Source organism: Aythya fuligula, chromosome 1 (assembly GCF_009819795.1).
Source record: "Aythya fuligula isolate bAytFul2 chromosome 1, bAytFul2.pri, whole genome shotgun sequence".
Taxonomy (NCBI): Eukaryota; Metazoa; Chordata; class Aves; order Anseriformes; family Anatidae; genus Aythya; species Aythya fuligula.
Genome location: NC_045559.1, coordinates 123,782,883 through 123,801,751, shown reverse-complemented (window position 1 = coordinate 123,801,751; position 18,869 = coordinate 123,782,883). Strand labels below are relative to the sequence as shown.

Below are 18,869 nucleotides of genomic sequence, written 5' to 3'. Positions count from 1 at the left end.
ATAACAACTGAAATGTCAGTACCACAGCAGAAACGAGGAGAAAAGTATGTGGAGCTCTTTCATTAAGTTTCACCAAACTTCCTGGGGATTTATCCTTCTTTCTTAAGTGTGCTTCAAAACAGCTTTTTTTGATTTCTGTTATGGCATGATATTTAGTCAAATGTTAGTGTCGTTTCTTGTTACCTTTCTTTCTAGGCTGCTATACTAGACTACCAACCTCATAGTCTCTCTATTACTTTTTGTGTATTTCTCTCTCTTCCATTATACTTGAAATATATTTTCATATTTTTATGACCAATTGCTTCTTCAGTTACATTAAGAGGAAGAATGCACTTTCTGTCAGGTTGTTGTTATGCTGTACTGCCGTTGCTTGGGGTAGGGTTTTCAGTCTGTTATTGTCAATTTCTCTTTTGCCAATTACCTTGTTCGAAGAATCAGTTCCACAGATTGTGTGCTCCATTTTACAGTTCAGAATACCAAAAATACTTATAAGAGAATTAAAAAAAAAAATAAAAGCACACAATCCTTTCCCTGCTGAAATAATGCAACTTTTTTTTGTTTTTGTACGTATCTCTTTCACACACTTATGTGTCTATTTTTATATTTACGTGTATGTATTTATACACATACTAAAATAAGTAAATAAAAATCTCCCTGCTACTGGTCCATGTCTCTGGGTATCTTCCAGACAGAACAGCTTTGTTCCTGTCCCCCAGCAGGGACCAAGTGAAATACCACACAAAAAAAACCCCTCTCACACTTGTTGTCCTAAGCTGCACTTTGAGTGCTCTTGCAGGGGTAGATATAAGCTGTTTTGTTTGTGTGTGTGTGTGTCCATTCCTCCTCCCCAAGCTTTTCACTTCACACATTAAAACCGAACCCTCAAGAAAAAAAATATGATAAGCAGCAGTGATCATTTGACAGGCTGAAGAAGATGAAGAGATTCCAGAGCTTCCGGACCCATCTCTGGAAATGGGAATTCTGCCGAAGGAAATCAGGAAACTGGTGGAGAGAAGGCGCCAAGTTAAGCAGTTAATGAAGCAGCCAGACTTAAATCCTGACCTTTATTTACAGGTGTGTTTTATGGAACTCCTTTGATTTTTTTCCTCCCACTCCCCTTAAGTGCACTGATCAGCCTTGCAGAATAGGGATGATTAGTAGTGAGCAGTGATTGTAATGTGCTTTACTTGGAGCCCATCATTTCTGCAGACTATATAAAAAGCTGTGAATGTAATTGTGAAGATTGAGTTCTGTTCTCTGTTGGCTATGGTTGTATCATTTTTTGCTGGTTGTGTTTCTTTTCAGTATGATATCAGACAGAAAGCTTTGAAACTCACTGCTAACAGTATGTATGGCTGCCTGGGATTTTCCTACAGCAGATTCTATGCCAAGCCTTTGGCTGCTTTGGTGACCCATAAAGGGAGAGAGGTAAGTCATTAAACAGGTTGTGAACACATGTACATAAAAGTGAATTTGAGCTACCTAGTTTTCATTGAATTAAAAAGTGGTCTTTACTTGTTTTCAAACCTGATTTTGGTTCCATAAATGTAGTGTTTATCTTCCTTGTACTGCAGAAGAAAAAAAAAATAATCTGGTGTCTGGAGAAGAATCAGATAAATGTCTCAAACTGTGACAAGCTGAAGCTCTAGCTTCAGCTAGAGGTGTATTTTGAATTACACTTCTTTAGTTTCAACAGACTGGCTTATGGTGACAAAAAAAATCAGGTCTGCTTTCATGTTTTGCATGGATTTCTAGTTTTGCTTTGATGGTTCAGTCTTGATTTAGTGGTACATGCCAGCTTGGATGAGCTTGTCTTTGGCCAATCTGTCCTGTGCCCTGGTATGTTGAGTTCCCTGAAAATGTGAATTTAGTGACAGGACTAACTAGTCCCTTGGTGCCAGTGGATTGTGGATTCTGTATTAGGGCCTTATTTTCAAAAACTGGCCCTTCCTTAGGGTGAAGCTTCACATTAGCCTCAAGAGGTCAGATTTTTTTTAAGAGACTCTTAACTTCATAGGCAAAACTACTCTTCCCATTGGTTAGGATGGCAGCTGAATGCAGACCCCATCAGTTGGGGATAAAATAGTCATTTCAGATCCAAAGCGTACCACTCATATACAGTGTCTTAAACCACATTTTTTTCATGGTGCTGCTTGAGAGTTCTTTATAAAAGAGAATACCAAGCAGTGATCTGCAGAGGTCCAGGGAATGAATGTGACAGTGTTTGGTCAAACTGTTAGTTCGTTTAGTTTCCTCCAGGAGGGAACTGAACAGGTTGATATCGGGGTTCAGAGGCATGTACTCCTTGCTGGAGGTCCCTTTACAACTTCCAGCTAACATGCATGAGTGTTTTGCTTCTGATAGCACATCTTTATTTTTCAAAGATGTCCCATCTGAGCAGTTCTCTAGAGGCAACCCCACATCTGCTGACCTCCTGGGATTTATGTAACCAGTATGCTTACCCTTATACACGTGTTTAACTAGGAAATAATTTCCAGTTTTGATAACAGTAAATGAGTTACGTATCATGTGAATTCTGATGTTGGCACTTCCTGTAAGGAAATAGTGGTGTGTATGTTGTGGTTTTTTAAGATTCTGATGCATTTGTCTACAAAGTTGGCATGAGAAGCAGCTGAATGTCATGTAGTTTTTATTTTCTAGCAATGTTTTACAAGTCATGCATTTTACTTTTTTTTTTTTTTTTTTTAATGATCTCCATTAGTCATGTTGAGCACCTGTCACAAACTAGGCATTGTATAGATACCAGAGCTTCTGGCTTCTGTGTTTAAAAGGAAAAAATCCTTTGTAGTTGCACATAGGGTTTGTTCTCAGTTGTCTATGACTTACCGGTTATGAGATACTAGAGCATCAAATTGTGGTGTTCTGCATTATAGAATTGTACAAACACAGAATGGGTTGGGTTGGCAGAGACCTTAAAGCCTGCCTGGTTCCAACCCCCTGCCATGGGCAGGGACACCTCCCGCTAGACCGGGTTGCTCAAAACCCCATCCAACCTCGGTGTTCCAAAGTAACGGTGAAATGGGTTACTGGGTGGTGGGGAAATCTTAGAGTAGTTGGTAGGGAATGCTTTGAGACACTTTTTTTCACATATTTGATGTTTGGTTAAGAAGGATTTCATACCTCTAAAATTCTGTTGGCGCTAGACCTGAGCTTGCTTTCTGCGTTCTTTGCGCACGTTTGCACATACGGTTGTGTTGCTCTGAGTTTGAGGAAGGACTTGATACTTTGACGTGCTCTTGCCTGAAAATGTGTTGTCTTCAGCACAGTTCTAAAAGTATGTCTGTGACACGAGGCTGCTGGGAGCACAGCACAGAGCTGCTGTGGACCTTGGCAGGAGCCAGGCTTCAACTGACAGCACTAGTGCTGGGATCAGTGGAGTACTAATGTTGTGGTAGGTCTCTTCTGGTACAGCACCTCCTGTAGGGCTGAAGTTTTAATTTTAAGTTCTTTTTTAGTGGTCTTTGAAGTAGGTTAGTACTTGTTATTCTGGATGCTGTGGAGATAACAAACTTTTGAAAACTTGAGAATTCTCAGAGTGATCTGTAGTTTTGTACTTCTCTGTAAGTATGATAAGTTTTGTACTTCTGTGTAAGTATGATAGATTTTGCTGAAATACATTGTATATGCTCTGTTATGGAAACTGGCGTTTTTATGTAGGTAGTCAGTAAATGGATACAGCTTTATAAGTTCTTTATTTCTTGACTAGTGCTTCTCTGCCATAAAAGATGACATGAGATGACCCCTTAGCATTCTGGTTTATTTTTATTAGTTGGAATAGTTAATCTACAAAAATGTTCCTCTAACTTTATTTTAGTTTTTCCATTCACAGGTTTCCTCTTACCAGTAAATGCTAATATAGAATAGGTGAATGTTAAGTATCAGGGGATTTGGCTCTTCCGTATGAAAAGGTAAATTAAAAAATAACTATTGAAGAAAAAACGTTAATGTTCTAAACTTTAGTGGCCGCTTATGATGATCAATAATCAGTAGCTCTTTTATTCTTTTATTTTTTATTTTTTGGTGAGGATCTGGAAGATGCAGGTAGGTTTGCAGATGTCTCTAATGCATATAATGTATATGCATAAGTGGGAAAAGTACGGTATAGGATGAAAAGTGAAATTAATATTTTTTTTAATAAAATTATAGTTCAACCATAAGTCTTAACAGAATAATTCAAAGCAGAGAATGTACATTTCAAACTGAAGTTCTTAAAGCTCACCACAGCATTAAGTTCTAGCATAGCTGATAGAGAATAAGCATTGACTTTTATGAACTGCTGCGTTCTAGTTGCGTGACTGAAGACCCCGTGGCTATAGGAAGGCTGGGTACTGCAGGTGCATAGTGCTGAGTGTTTTGGATTGTCTCTCGTGGACGGTAACTTTGTTTTGTGGTTTGGCTGTGCCAATGCATCGAATGTAGTGGAACTACCACGGAGTTCCTTATGATGACTAAAACTTGTGATTGTTGCTAGTTTAAGATCTTCTTTTAAGCTGTGTTAGTGTATGACATGTTCACGTTAATGTAATAGCAGAATTGTTAAATGCAACATGGGAAAAGTGGCATTTATAAAGTCAGATCACGGTGCTAGGACAGGGTCATCTTTAAACCTTTGACAAAATTTCCCCTAAGAGCTCAGCTGTCATCAGTCAACCTTAGTGAGATATGTGATAGTGCTTGAACTTTATTTACCTTGTAACATGCAGCAGGAACATACGAAAGTCTTACAACTCCGGTCATACATAGGCTGGATCTAGAAGAGCAATTAGTGTGCCTCACTCATTCCTTTGAAGGAGGTATGTTTTATCTGGGTAGCGTAGTAATGGAAGGGATTTTTCACTAGATGGCGATAGAGACCTTGAGATCATTAATCAATTAAGGCTTTCATTTTTGTCACAAAGTGTTTTAAATGTTGGCTATATGTGTGTGTGGTTTTTTTTTGTTTGTTTTTTTTTTCAGATGGGTCTTCCTTGTTTGTTTGTTTATTTATTCAATTGTGGGTAATCTCCAGAAGGGAAGGTGGGGTTGTGTCAGTGTGAAATTTCTCTGAATTTAATGTATTGTATATCAAAGGTAGACAATTATCAATGCATTTTGAAGAAAAAAATGAGCAAAAATTTAGGATGGGGGAGTTAAAACCATAGCTCAGATCCATTTTACCTTTTTGGAAGAAATAAATGTTCTCCTATTTTGATTGTTAGAAACATCTCAGTTCTTGTTCTTACAACAAATTTAAAGATAAAAAAAATATTTCTGTATTTGTAATCCAAATGATATGTTATTGATCGAGAGTGATTAGAAGGATTCGTTAGAAGGATTCTGGGCTTCCCCTGCCCCCTTCTCTGTTACTAAGTGTTTGCCTGGGCATTGCTCTTGTTGTAACGACAGCAGTTGCTTGCATGGAAAAGTAATAGGAAAATATTTAATATATTTTTAGATGTCCTTTAATGTAATTTAACAACTGGAAACAAGATGAGTTGGTGTTGTACAGCCAGCCAGCTCTGCACTAGCAGGCAGTGTAAGGTCATGCCTTTCTAGCCTCTTTAAAGGACAAGTCTTTTGATGAAGTGTCAGTTGTCTGATTTCCCAAACTCAGGATGCCCTCTACTGCAGGATTTTCTTACAGGACAGCAAAGTTGTTGAGACAGTTTTATCTGTAGACAGGGTGGCTGCTAATGGCTATCACTCAAAACCATGGCCTTTCATTTTTCTACATTGTTTTTCATTGTTACGCGTTTTTGCCCATGTCGCCACCAAACTTGCTTTTGAAAGGAAAATCACACATTTGCTGTTTTCAGCCGAGCTAACAGGTAGATCTGCTGTTAGAGTATGCAAAATAGAAGGGGGAGAAAGGCAATTGGGCTAATTCCAACTTTCTCATTGAGATCCTTAGATACATTCTCAATTAATAATTAGTTTAAGGCCCTGGCAGTCAAAAGGAATGAATAAAAGCATGTTATTGCAGCAGTCTGGGAAAAGAAAGGATGAGGGAGGAGAAAGACAAAGTGGAGAAAGATGAGCTCACTTAAAGTAAAATAAAAAAATAAGGAAGGGTAGGTAAGCAGGCTAACGGCTGTCTGTTGTAATTGTATTCTGTAAAAAAAAAAATAAATCCAGGCATCTCTTTCTGTGCTTTTTTTTTTTTTTCTAAGTCTTGTTCATCCAGGTAAATTGATCATCATGTTCTTTCTCTTAATAGCTTCTACAGCCCTTATTAAACAGGCTGCATAAACTGTCATGTGAGTGGGGCAATTGTCAGGTACCTGGTTTCTTCCATGTAGTAGCATGGGAGAAACGGGAATGTTAGATGGGGGAAAGGAGCCTCTGAAATTCTCATCTAAGCATGCCATCTATATTTAAACAAGGAATACATTATCAGCGTTACATTTTTGGAAGACTTGGAACTTGGTAACAAAAGTCTAGGCAAAGAGTTTCTTAATTGCTTTTAAATATAGAAATGACAAACTGAAATCTTCCGAGAAGTAGCGCGAAGTTGTTGCAGTGTCCCGAAATGGAAGCTGTTGGTGTCAAACCAGTGCTCACTATTGTTAAATTGATCGTTATCTATGCAATTGTGAGCCAGTAGAAAAGCTGTGTACGTTATTCTGCATGCTAATACCCCAAGCAAGTCAGAATAGACATTTCGAGGGAGAGGCTGCTTACAATCTGAAAATGCAAACAGAGTGCCAAGTAGTAGAAAAATTGTGGAACATCTTAACATTTGTTGAAATTGAATATTATTATTGTAAGTCAAGTGCGTGAGATGGCATCTGGTCTGATAAAGACTTCTGTATCTCCAAAGAGAGGAAATGAAACATTTCAATTAAAAACCATGGCCAGAATATTCAGTGTAAGAAGGAAATTAGCCTGAAGGAGAGTTGTCATTTTATTTTTGGGTGGTGTTCTTTAATGAACAGAAAGGTTTTATGCAATGGATGTCCAGTTAGAAATGTTGAGGAAGGTTGATCAGATGTGAGGGGTACAGCAAGTCGGAGGGATACAGAGGCTTTCTTTTTCGTGGCTGCTTATTTTACGACTGTGCTGTCACCGGAGGTGTGGTGCCTCTCGCTTCCTGACTACTGATTTCCATGGATGGGTTCTAGCAATTGCATGGCCACATGGTGAGTTGGATCAGCCTGGTGGTCTGACTTGAAAACTAACTCTAGGGGAAAACCAAATTGATTTTTGTTGGATCAATGACTCAGTGACTCACTGCATGCTCTTAGAGCTGATAGAAAGGAGGAGGTCAGAAATTGGGGGCAGACCCAGTATGAGATACAAGGGGTCAAGCATCACCAGCCTTTTTCCAGCTCACACCTGACTGTGAAACTGTAGGATTAGTGTTAATAGGATGAACACTTGGGGTTTTTATTTGTTGGTGTTTTTCCTCCTCCTGTACTTTTATTTCTTCTTATGGTTTCCTATCTTGTATTTTGTTCCCATGTTGCCAAAAGATACAGCTTTTGCTTGAATCTTATCTTAACGCGGCTGCCTAGGTAACAGCAAGATATTCCTCACTCAAAATCGTGGTAAAACTGAGAGCCGGGGTATGAGGAGACTTTAAGGAGCAAGGGCTCTGGCATATTTTTCAGAGTATCTGAAATGTAGCAGTATGTGCCCTTGTAGGAGCCACGTGTGTTGGGTGAGAGCTGGTCCCTCAGGATTAGGAGAGGTGGAAATGTCTGTCCACATCCAGTGGCAACAGGGAAGACTCACGTATGCCATAAAATGGTGGGCATATGTGAATTCAGAGAGTTTGCCACACTTTGGCTTTAGAATAACTGAAGAAATAATTTCATCTTGCCTATAATCACAGAATCACAGAATTTCTAGGTTGGAAGAGACCTCAAGATCATCAAGTCCAACCTCTGACCTAATGCTAACAGTCCCCACTAAACCATATCCCTAAGCTAATATTGTAGGAATTATGACATTCAAAAAAAAAACCATCTTTTGTGGTTCTTTTCTCTGAGTACAGGCAGGGAGATGCCTCATAGAAGAGGGATGTAGGAGCACAGGAGCTCCACCCGGAAGATGAGAGCTTTTGCAACAACACAGCGCCATTTGTAAACTGATTAAGTTCCATTTTCAAATAAGTTCATTTTCTAATACCCACTATTAAGGTTGGAGGAATACCAATGCTAACTGCTGTTTAATTTTTTTCTCTAGCCTGTGTATTTGTTAGCACCGCAAGTCTTTGCAGTATGTGTTTTCTTAGTGCATTGGTAGCTTGCCATAAAATATTTGGGTTTTTGAGACTTAACAGAAGTTGTGCTTCAGGATATTATTGCCTCACTCGCATATCTTAAATTGGACTTTGGCCTATTCTAGAAACCATGGTTTTAGATAACTAGATGCTAATAAAATGTTCAGAATATGAGACGTCAAATTAAGGGAGAAAATCCATTTTCCTTTTCAAGCACTCCTGTACTCCTCAGAGTATAGAAAAATGATCTAACTGAAGTGTCTGTTTCCCACAAGACTTAAATATTCATACTGTTCTCAAAAATGTGACACTTTGATCTCACAACCAACATTCACGTGTATTTCCTGGGAACGTTGCCCACCGTGCAAAAGCTCTCTGTTGTGAAATGCACGTTATTAGAAGGTCAGTTTTGCTGCATAGATTGTCCTGTAGTCTCTTGCATGTATGGCCTTTTGCTGGGCCTATACCAGGATTCATTGGCTTAATTTAGAAGCTGTACATGAACAGCTTATGCTATTCTCAGGTGAGGTGGTTTGTTCAAGGCCTCTGTTTATCTGTGGAAGGTAGGCTGTCTCTACTGCTGTTGGTACAGCACACTTGTTAGAATACAGGATGTTCTGGTACGTGACATCAAGAATCCTGCTTGGAACAAAGGGTTCTTGAAAGCTAGACATAGTTCAGCAAGGTGAGATGTGTTACTTGATGCAGATTTTTTTAATGTAGGTAGGCAAGGTTTGACGCGAGGAAAGCTGTAAGTCAGGCCTATAGACTAAACTAATTTCTTCAGACTTCCTCTGCAGAAGAGAGGAGGCAGTGCCAAAGCTGGATGAAATAAATCCCCTCCAAATTTTAGAGTTTGATAAATGGTTGAAATGCATGTGAAAGCCTAACTTACACTTGCTCTCTTTATTTTCATTCCAGGGGCTTTACATAATATAATGCAGGAGGTGTTGCTGGTGGTAGTGTTGTCTTCAGCTTCAGGCTATGCCCTTTATCAGACTTACTGGGTAAGGTTTCAGGGAGTAGGGTTAGATTGTATGTGTTGATATCTGGTCTACAGTTTGATACTTGCGTGCATTTGCTGATTTGAGCAACTAAAAATCCCATTTTAACACTTGGTTTAGCAAAATTAAAAAAAAAAAAAAATACAGCTCCCTTTATCTTTCTCACGTCTAGTCTTTTGTGTTTTCATAGTTCTAACTGACAGTCTTAGGAGAAAAAAAATATTTTTTTTAGGTTGTCATTTGAACCTTAGTGCAGGTACTACCTCCCAGCAGTCATATCTAGCTGAGCTTGTGCTAGGCTTGGTGATTACATGAGACTGGAGAAACACTTAAAATTTGGCTAATGACGTTGGGAAGCCCCGTGTGTTATTTTTTAAGACGTAAAAAGAATCACCAAAGCTTCCGAGTCCTACTGAGATAGGAGTAGACAGTTGTAGCCAAACAGTTGCTTCGCTGATTCATCTCAGATTGATTAAGCCTCGTTAAGTTAATGCTTTCTTTATAATTGCTTGCCTTGTTCGTGGAATGGACCAGAAATTGGCGGGTTTAAATGAATGGAAGTTATCAGGAAAGCGGGACTGTGCGCTGAGCTGCTTTGCTGAAGTTCAGGGTCACGTTTCCTGGAAGACCTGCGTAAGAAAGGTTTGTGATTGTGATATAGAAGACCTCCAGGTACAAACAGCTTTTTGTTCAAGTAAAGGGAACCTGCAGAACAGTTGCCCAGAAAAAGGGCAATTACCCTAAGGTAATCATTGTTTCCATGGGCTGCTTTCCCCCTTCAGTTTGGTGTTCTCAATTACTTTCTTTGTGTCCTCATTCTGTTAGGCAGTGCCACAGCTGATACACTAAGGGTTAATTTCCTCTTTTCTCTGGTTGACTTTAGTGTAGTGCATGTTTTCTGGTGTTAGTTCACTGTTCTTCCTTGGTGCTTTTTATGTTACTGGGATATCCATCTATCAAAGGCTTTCTTGTATTTTAATTTGAAATTAATGCATGGAAGACCGACACAAAACCACAAGGAAATCTCAACTCAGTTTTCTAAGTGTTTTGCAGACTTCCCATTAGTTTTGTTCTGATTGGAATTTCACTTGCTGAACCTAGGACTTCCTTGACTTTGATTTTTTTTGAACTCCCTGGCTATGAGGCAATGACAGCTGATGTTTTGGTTTTCATGCAAGAACTTCAATTTCATCCCCTCCCTCTCCCCATCTCTCTCGGAACTCAGCATAATTAGCATCTTTTAACTTAGGCAAATATCATTTCTGTATTGGCACAGAAATCTATCAATTTCTTTAAATCATAATAGCTCACTTGTCTTGATGTTTTAATATGTATTATACCTCTTTTTTTTTTTTTGCTTCAATGCATAACTTTATATTTTTCAACTTACAGTTAAAAGTAGTCATCCTAGAGGAAAAGAAAAATCAATGAGAAGCCTGTACTTAGACTGAGAACCCCTGCAGAAAGCTTTGATTAGAGAAAAGCTTTAGATCTGACTCTTACACACAATTGTCCATCAGGTGGCCAGTCATTTTGGCATGTACCACTATATACCACAGGTGCTAGAGATGGAAAAAGGTCTATTACATCATGTAGTTCATCTTCCAAAATATGTATATAGTTAATTCAGTGAGACAACTCTGTTCTGTTGTCGAAGACTGTTGTCCTTCAAGAGACCAATTCCAGTTTTAATTTTGCCATGGCTTGTGATCTGATGGCTTTTAATCACTAATTTTTAATAGATTTGAAGGCTGACGATGAGCCTGCCTTCAGTAGGAATGAGTTAATTGACAGGTGTCCTGAAGTTCCACGTTCTTGGCAGCAGTCCAGGATGACGGAGCAATAATGATTTAGAAACTGTCATTCCTTCCTTGTTAAAGGATTGAAGGAAATCTGTGAAGTTATTAACTACTACTCACCTCTAACAGATTGTGAGAAGATCATTATGGCATCTAATTAGTTGAGATTACCTCCTTTATGCTGAATGTTTTATTTATTTATTAAATTCCTTTGCGTACTGACTTTTCTTCTCTTTTCCCTTTAATATTCTAGTTGGTTATTCTGGGGATTTGAGTTATGGGATCATGTTCCTGTGTGGTGTAATTAGTACAGCTATTTAAATGTTATCTGGAACCCATTTACTGTATCTCTCAGTTGCTGCTGAGTTCAGTGGGAATGCTTTTATGTAAATCATGGAACGATGCTTCTGACTTTAAGGGGCTGAAATGCTTCATCTAGGAATAAAAATGTCTTGCTGAACCAAGGATGGAAGAGTATAAAAGCTGCCACTTGCCAAAAGTGTATTATGCTGACATATATATACATATAAATTGAATTAGTTTTGGTACTCCTACAGTGGGAAAATTCTCACTGATCCTTAAAAAAAAATAAATAAATAAAATAAAATAGGGGAAAGCTGTCACACGATAAATTTTCCTCTGAACTTGCATTCTCTTTGTCAAAGTGGGCCAATGTTCCTTGAGACCTTACCCTTTTGGAGTAGGCTACAATTTCTACATCTCTCTGACACTTCAGCTGGCATATTTGGAACTGGGAACTGATCGCTTGGTGGGGAGGGGGCAGATTCTTTCCTTTTACTTCCTTGTGTGTCATTCTTTAATGAATGTGATTCTTTTTACGATTAAGGGCTACTTGCACTTTTATAGTGACCTAATGGCTTTCATAAAGATTCTGGTTGCTTTTAGGCTTCTTCAGTCCTAATCTTGTTGGATTTTACAAGGAAATGCATTTTTTTCTTCCATTCAAATAAAAACCCTTTCTTTTTCCTACCCCTCCTCTGGTCCAGACCTTTTGCTATCTGTTACTTTGCTGGTGGATCTTGAACTTTTATTTTTCAATTATTTGAAGAAAGTAATTGGGGGTCTCTCATCTTTCATATATAAGCAAGTAATCTAGTTTGGGTTTTTTGTTGTTGTTGTTTTTTTTTCAGTAAGATGTGTTTCTGACATGCTGACCAAGGGAAGATTAATAAATTGTGGCTTGTGTTTGTGTCTCTCAGTTTTCAGCCTGCAGTGTGAGCTTGTGTCACTTTGCTCTGTCATAAATACTGTGTTAAATTACAGCAATTTTTTTTTAAGAAACTGTTTGATTTTTTGCCAGGGATTCCTGAGCCATCTAGTAATAGTTTCAGGGATCCTATTCCTTCTCTGAAAATCTGTGCCAATTTTGGACTGTGCAGCTGTCCCAGTTTCCTTTTCATTAATTTTCACCGTAGGAATAAATGTTTGTTGTTGTCCAGTGTTTATTATATTAGCTTATTAAATGTCAGCTATTTCCTTCCCCAAAGGGATTTTGCTTTAATTTTTTTCCCCCCTAATGGAAAAAAAAAAAAAGTAATATATCTGTCAGAGGAGATCTGGATATGGTACAGCAGTATGAAGTGGCATTTATCTGACTGCTCCAGAAAGGATCCTTCTGTTATTCCATACAGTACTGCATAGTTTTAAGCTCAGCTGGTCTGCATAATAGGGGAGAGCCTCTCTGCTAAGCCAAGCAACTTCTTTTGCTGCAAAGAGCACGTGAAGCATGCATGGTAGTAGATTAGCACAATTATCAAGTATCAGTACTGACATAGGATTTGTCCCTGGCCTTTTCCACCTTAACCTAAGGAAAGCCTGTTTTGTGACTGTCTGCTCCTCTCGCTGAGAAGAACTGGGGTTAACAGTTTATTAATAGTTTGTGTTGTACATAGACCATCACAGATCTGATCTGGCTTCTTGATAAGCTTTTCTTTTCAATTTTATGCTGTGATACTACTTTTTCCACTAAGTTCTTCTGACAAAGTGTTGGAAGTAGGCATCTTACGTGGGGTCTGGATTTTGGATTTTTTTTTATTATCAAAATTGTGTTTTTTTATGCTTAACCAATTAATCCAGTCTTTACAGAACATGGAGGTACTTTTTTCTCTTTAATTGTGAATATTTGTGTCCTCGCCAATAGTCGTTTTAGGACTTCAGCTATCCACTGTGTTCTGCTCTTTGGGGTTTTGAGCTGTAACAGTGAATAAAGGGGGAGATGGGAGTCTGGGAAAACCTAAACCTGTATGTATAGCCATAGTGGGAGAGAATTCCTTTACGTGTTTTGCTTTTAACTACCATTTAAACACAATGGGCATGAGTGCTTAAATGTTAATTCAGCTGTACTGTCAAGTGTTTGGACAAGAGTAACGTAACCTGCAAATAGATTTTTTGAGACAGCAAGTAATTGACTTCCTTTTTATTATTTTAATTCTGTTTTCCCATTTCTTGCCTTCTGTTTCTTCCCAGCTGAGTACTCTTATCATCCTTTTTGGTGTGTGGTTACTTGGGGATGGGGGTGGAAGGAAGGGGTCAGCGGGGTTGTCGATGGGTAGTTCCACAGATCAGCTCTCCAAAAATCCTGGCAACTTCTCTGATTAGTGCAAGGCCTTGAGGTTAAAACTTGGGGGAGAAACATGAAAATGACTTGTACCCCAGCATTCAGTTCAGTCAGTGTGTTAAGTGTGTAAGGATGAAGTAAAATGATCTGGAGAAGATATCTGTGGGTTTTCACCTGAAAACACCAAGTGCTCAGAATTGGTAAAGAGAAATTACCGCATTACACAGGGCATATGAGGGCAAGCCCAACTCTGTGAGTCTAGTAGCGGGCAAAAAGTCAAAGAAGCTTGGATAATAATTAGTTCTTTTCCTGCACGTATATATAAAAGAGTAACTAAATGTTAGGCTCCCCTTAACTCAGACTTGAGAGTTGATGATTGGATTTGAACAAATTCTTCTTTACTGGAAAGCAAGCTTCTCATAAGGGAAAGGACTTTTGCTGTCTTCCTGTGATGCACCTGGTACTGGACTTTCTGTGAAAGATACATGGATGGGCTACATCTGAAACCTCGTACAGTAGGATAAGAATCACAGCTTGAGTAGGTTTGATTTTTATTTTTATTTTAAATCCTACAGAAGAGAGCAGCTGGCTAAGATCTGTGGAAGTCAAGCTTCCAGCTCTGCTCCTTTTTTGCTGATGCCTTGTGCTGAACTCTTCCTGGAGGATGAAATGTCTCTTGGCACATTTGTTGCCATCTGCTGTTTGTCTCTGTTGATAAGGCTTAGTTAGCAGTTTTCCTAGGAAAGTGCATAACAGAGCTCCAAAAGCCGCTACGTTTACCTGTTGCTGTGGGAATAGGCAGCCCCTGCTCTAAATGTTTAACTTTTCCAGCTGGTACATATCACTACTGTTTCGGATGACTAATGTGAAAAATGATAATTGAAACGAAGTCTGCTACATAGTAAGCTTTAATTAGTTAAACTGCTTCATACTCGTTTACTGTTGGTGCTAATGCTCTTGAAATTAATTGGTACTAAAGGGGGTTCAAAGTTGGTATGCAGTCATTACTGTTACAATGTGTTAGATTACTACGTAACGTGGCTTATTAGGTGATTTCCTTCTCGATTATTGCTGCAAGTTAACAATGCTGGAGTAATTATCTTACAAACAATAGTTTTGCTCACAAGACAGATGCAGCCTGAGTCTTCCCGTGGAGTTCAAGTGCCTGCTGTATCCCAGCTAATAGGCAAGGGAAGGTGATCTGCGCATATCACCCAGCAGCAGATGGGGAAGATTTTTAGAAAGTGGGGTAGCACACTTTCAGCCCTTCTATTATGCTAATAAAGTTTTTGTGTGAGAGCGATAGCAGTGTCAATAGCCATAATCTATCAATGACATCAACTTCTGGCATGTGCAAGCGATCAAAGCAAACACAGAATGCCCTTGTGTGCATAGCTGGACAGTGTAAACCAGTTGCTACTAGAGTGAAGGTCAGCTCTCATTTTCCGAGAACAGATTAAATATCTAGCATACACATTCATTACACTTTTTTTTTGAACAGAAGTTATGATTTGGCTAAAATGGGGGCTTTGGGGTCATGGCAGTTTATGGAGTCCACAGGAATTTAACCCCCAAATAGTTAGGCTGTTGTGTGTCAGTGGTGTACTGCGGTGCAGCTTATGTTGGGCTACAAGCGTGATAGAAGAAATAATTTTACTGAATGAATATTATCTAGTTAATGCAAAGCATTATTAAGTTAGGCAATATATGCTTAATTCCTAAATTCCTGAATTTATATTTAAGATGGTAGGGCTCATATCAGAAATCAGTTAGAAGTGAAGATGACTATTTTTTTCCAGAGTTGGAGAAAGGGAAAATTATGATTGGAAAACCGTGGAAGTATGTGGCAGCATGGCTGAGAAGAGTCAAAGCACACCCCTTGCTGGCCACTCTCCACAATGCCCTCAGGAGGACCTTCAGGTGCTGAATCCCCGGATTTCTAAGTGTCTTGATCTGGGTTCTGATACTATTTTAAGTCCTTCTTTACAGCCAGCATGCAAATCTTTATTTAGGACCATCTTTCAGGAACTGCAAACAGCAAATCAGGTATTTATTTCATGCCAGTAAATTCCTGTTTCCAGGAATGAAAAAGCCTAGCTGCCAAATCTGCTTAATTTTCTCGTTCTCTCACTTACATTCTTAGAGACTAAGAATAAATGTAACAAATTCAGAAGTGTACTTTGTGGATGGACATGTTTCATGTGTGAATTTTGAAGATGTCACTCTTTGAAATGAAAAGAGTGATTACAGAGTAGACTGCTTAGTATGTTTTATTAGAAGCATCTGTGGAACTTTACAATGGATATAGTCCTTTGCAGCTATAGCAATCTCACACTTCTGGAGTAGTATCAGCTTACAAGATAAAATCTGGAGCATGCAGATAGATAATAAAAACAGTAAAAACTGCCATGCATGCAGCGGGTCAACTTAATGGGAATGGTTCTGAAGACAGGATTTCATGTTGGATATTTTAAGCTATTAAACTTACTGCTTAGGGATCTTTTTCTGCCAATCTTCAGTATTTACCTTTATGACGCCTAGTTCTCTTCTGAAAGTTACTGTAGTTGCTCAGAATCAAAAAGATGAAGAGTGCAAAAAAAAGAAAAAGATATTCTCATGACTTTTTCATAACCATTACTCTTCAGGTGAGGAGTTACAGAAGGGTGGCTACAGGGTACTGGAGCTTAATTCATGTGCAAGCCTGTGAAGAGAGAAAGAGCGGGAGGGACTTAAGTGCCTGTTTCAGTTCTTTCACACTTACTTTTCAGTAAGGAATAAAAAATAAGAATGGATTTGTTAAATCATTATACAGTAGATGTGATTCTTCTGATGGTATCTATCAAACACCTCTATTTGATAACAGAGGATTCCTCAGCAGTGGATTCATTTTGATATTTCAACCTCAAAACCAAGTTTGCGTGTTCAAGTCTACTAAAATTGTTGGTGTCATGTGTCTAATAACCCATCTGCCTGAATGATGATAAAGCCTCCTACTTAGTCTGTCTACCTCGAGGGAATAATCTAGGAGCCATCCTGACAGTACTGCTCTGAGCCAACAAAATGCTTTTTTTTCCCCAGGAGTTCCCTTTGAAACATAAATTATTTTTAAGGCAGCAGTGGTAGGGGCCCTGAAACCTTTAGGGAACGTACATTTAGGATGTCTGACTCTATGCAATTAATGGGTACAATGAGGAACAAGCATCTGTCTCAGATTGGCCATTGAGGCTAGTGGAGGTAAAAAACAAAAACAAAAACAAAAAAACACACACACAAAACACCCCTTTTTGAGTTTAAATGGAGCCATATAGGATTATATGATGTATGTTTTTAGGGTCACGAGTGGATGACTCAGTCCTGGATTTCAGTTTTCCATTGCCATGCAGTACGTTGCACACTGCTTCAGTTTTGCTCTGCTAAGTCTTGAAGTACTTGTGTTGTAGGGATTTTCTGCTGTGGCAAAGACCATCATGCAGTAAGAAGGGCTAAGAAGCAAAATTCTGTGTATGTCTGCTGACCCCAATGCGCGTGGTTCAGTTTGCTATCTGTTACTCACCTCCTCCTCCTTTGTCCCACAAATCCTCTTAAGTGATCAGTGTCTTGTGTGTGTTGGTGCAGATTCAATGTCACTGCAGTTGGCATTATAAGTGAGTCATGCTGGGTTCTTAGTTAATTTCATGAGAATGAAGGTGCGGAGAGATGCAGCTCTGTGCAGCTGTTGGGTGGATTTCCCAACATTTGAGTTCAATCAAGATCATACGTCTTGCTTCTAAAAGTTACATTGCTGCTCAGCTTGAAGGTACGGGTGTGAAGTAGAGCCTGTTTAGTAAAAGAGGGGCCACAAAAATGATGATGAGACTGTATCACCTCCTTTGAGGAGAAGTTGAGAGAGCTGGGACTGTTCAGCCAAGAGGAGAGGAAGCTCAGAGTGAGTCTCATCAAAATAAAGACCTGAAGGGATGGTGCAAAGAAGGTGGAGCCAGGCTCTTTTCAGTGGTGCCCAGTGCCAGGACCAGAGGCACTGGGCACAAACAGGAGCCCCGGAGGCTCCCTCTGAGCACCAGGCAGCACTTCTGTGCTGGGTGTGTGACAGAGCACTGGCACAGGCTGCCCAGAGAGCTGTGGGGTCTCTGGAAAAAAACATGGAGAAAAGCTGGTTGCTGAGAGCAAGTTGAGAAGCCAGCGTTGCTTGCTGAGACAGTACTGGGGAAGGAGGGAGGGGGTAGGGAGAGAGAGAGGTGGTGTTAGTGGTGCAGGCATCTGCAGCAGACAAATCACTTGGAGCTTTTTCTTTGGAGGAGATGTTTTCTCTTTGATTCAGATGCCACGCACGGGGACAGGGAGGTGTGTAAAACTGGGCTCAAGCAGAGGTACCTTTGTGAAGAGGGGTGAATTGCAAGGAGGGAGACCCTGTGAGGCTGGTGGCTGACAGCAGTGCCATCACTAGGGGCTGTGCTGTCCCACTCTGATAAATCCTGAGGAAGTGGGTGGCTTGGAGAAGGTGTGCTCTTTGGGTCTTTGTTCTTGTCTGTAGTTTAAGATAATGTTCATATCTTTACAAAACTCAGACTCTTCTGGGGATGTGGTAAGTATCCCTTTTGCTAATGTATTCGTAAATGTGAATCACCTCTTCTTATTCAACATCATTTAGTTTCACTGTTCTGGGTGATTGTTTAAAAAATTCTTCTTATGAGCATCTGCTTATTTTATTCCTTGCATAGAAGCGTGTTGGGGTTTTGGTATCTTTCTAGCACGTGATTCTGAACTGATAGGTAGACTTCAGGCTTAATTTGTGACTTGCATAGGTTTTGGTACAGGATCAAGGGGTGACGGTATATTTCTTGATGCAAGATAGCTTTTATAACTAGTGGACCCGCGCAACTTTAATTTGAAGAGCTGTGGAACAGAGAATATTTCAAATCGATCTGTGTGTGCGTCACTAGCTTTTGTGGACATGTTTGCATATCAAAAACTTCTAGCATAGTAGTTAGTAGGACACCACCCTGTAAAAGGCACGATCTTCAGTGCATGAACGAAGTTATGACTTCAGACAAAACTCGTCTTTTGTTGGCCTGTGTTGCCATTTACATCATCAGTACTTAATTTGAAACTGTACAATTTCTGCAAGATAAAACAGTGTGTCAGTTAGATTCAGTTTCACTGAGGACAACTCATTTCCTTCAAAAATGTCTTCATGTACAAGCTGACTTTATCTAAAAATATAAATCATCCCCCTTACTACAGTCAAAATCTAGAACAAAGTTGCT

General features: G+C 39.4%; 1 protein-coding gene across 2 annotated transcripts in view; it reads left to right on the top strand.

The window, feature by feature from the left end:
- The window catches only part of POLA1 (DNA polymerase alpha 1, catalytic subunit), a 199,593-nt gene that overhangs the window by 31,852 nt on the left and 148,872 nt on the right, over positions 1-18,869 (top strand). For both annotated transcript variants that reach the window (XM_032191650.1, XM_032191640.1), the window contains exons 25-26: positions 925-1,074; positions 1,306-1,428. In XM_032191650.1, the coding sequence (XP_032047541.1) occupies positions 925-1,074; positions 1,306-1,428 (273 nt within the window). The remainder of the gene's footprint in view (positions 1-924; positions 1,075-1,305; positions 1,429-18,869) is intronic.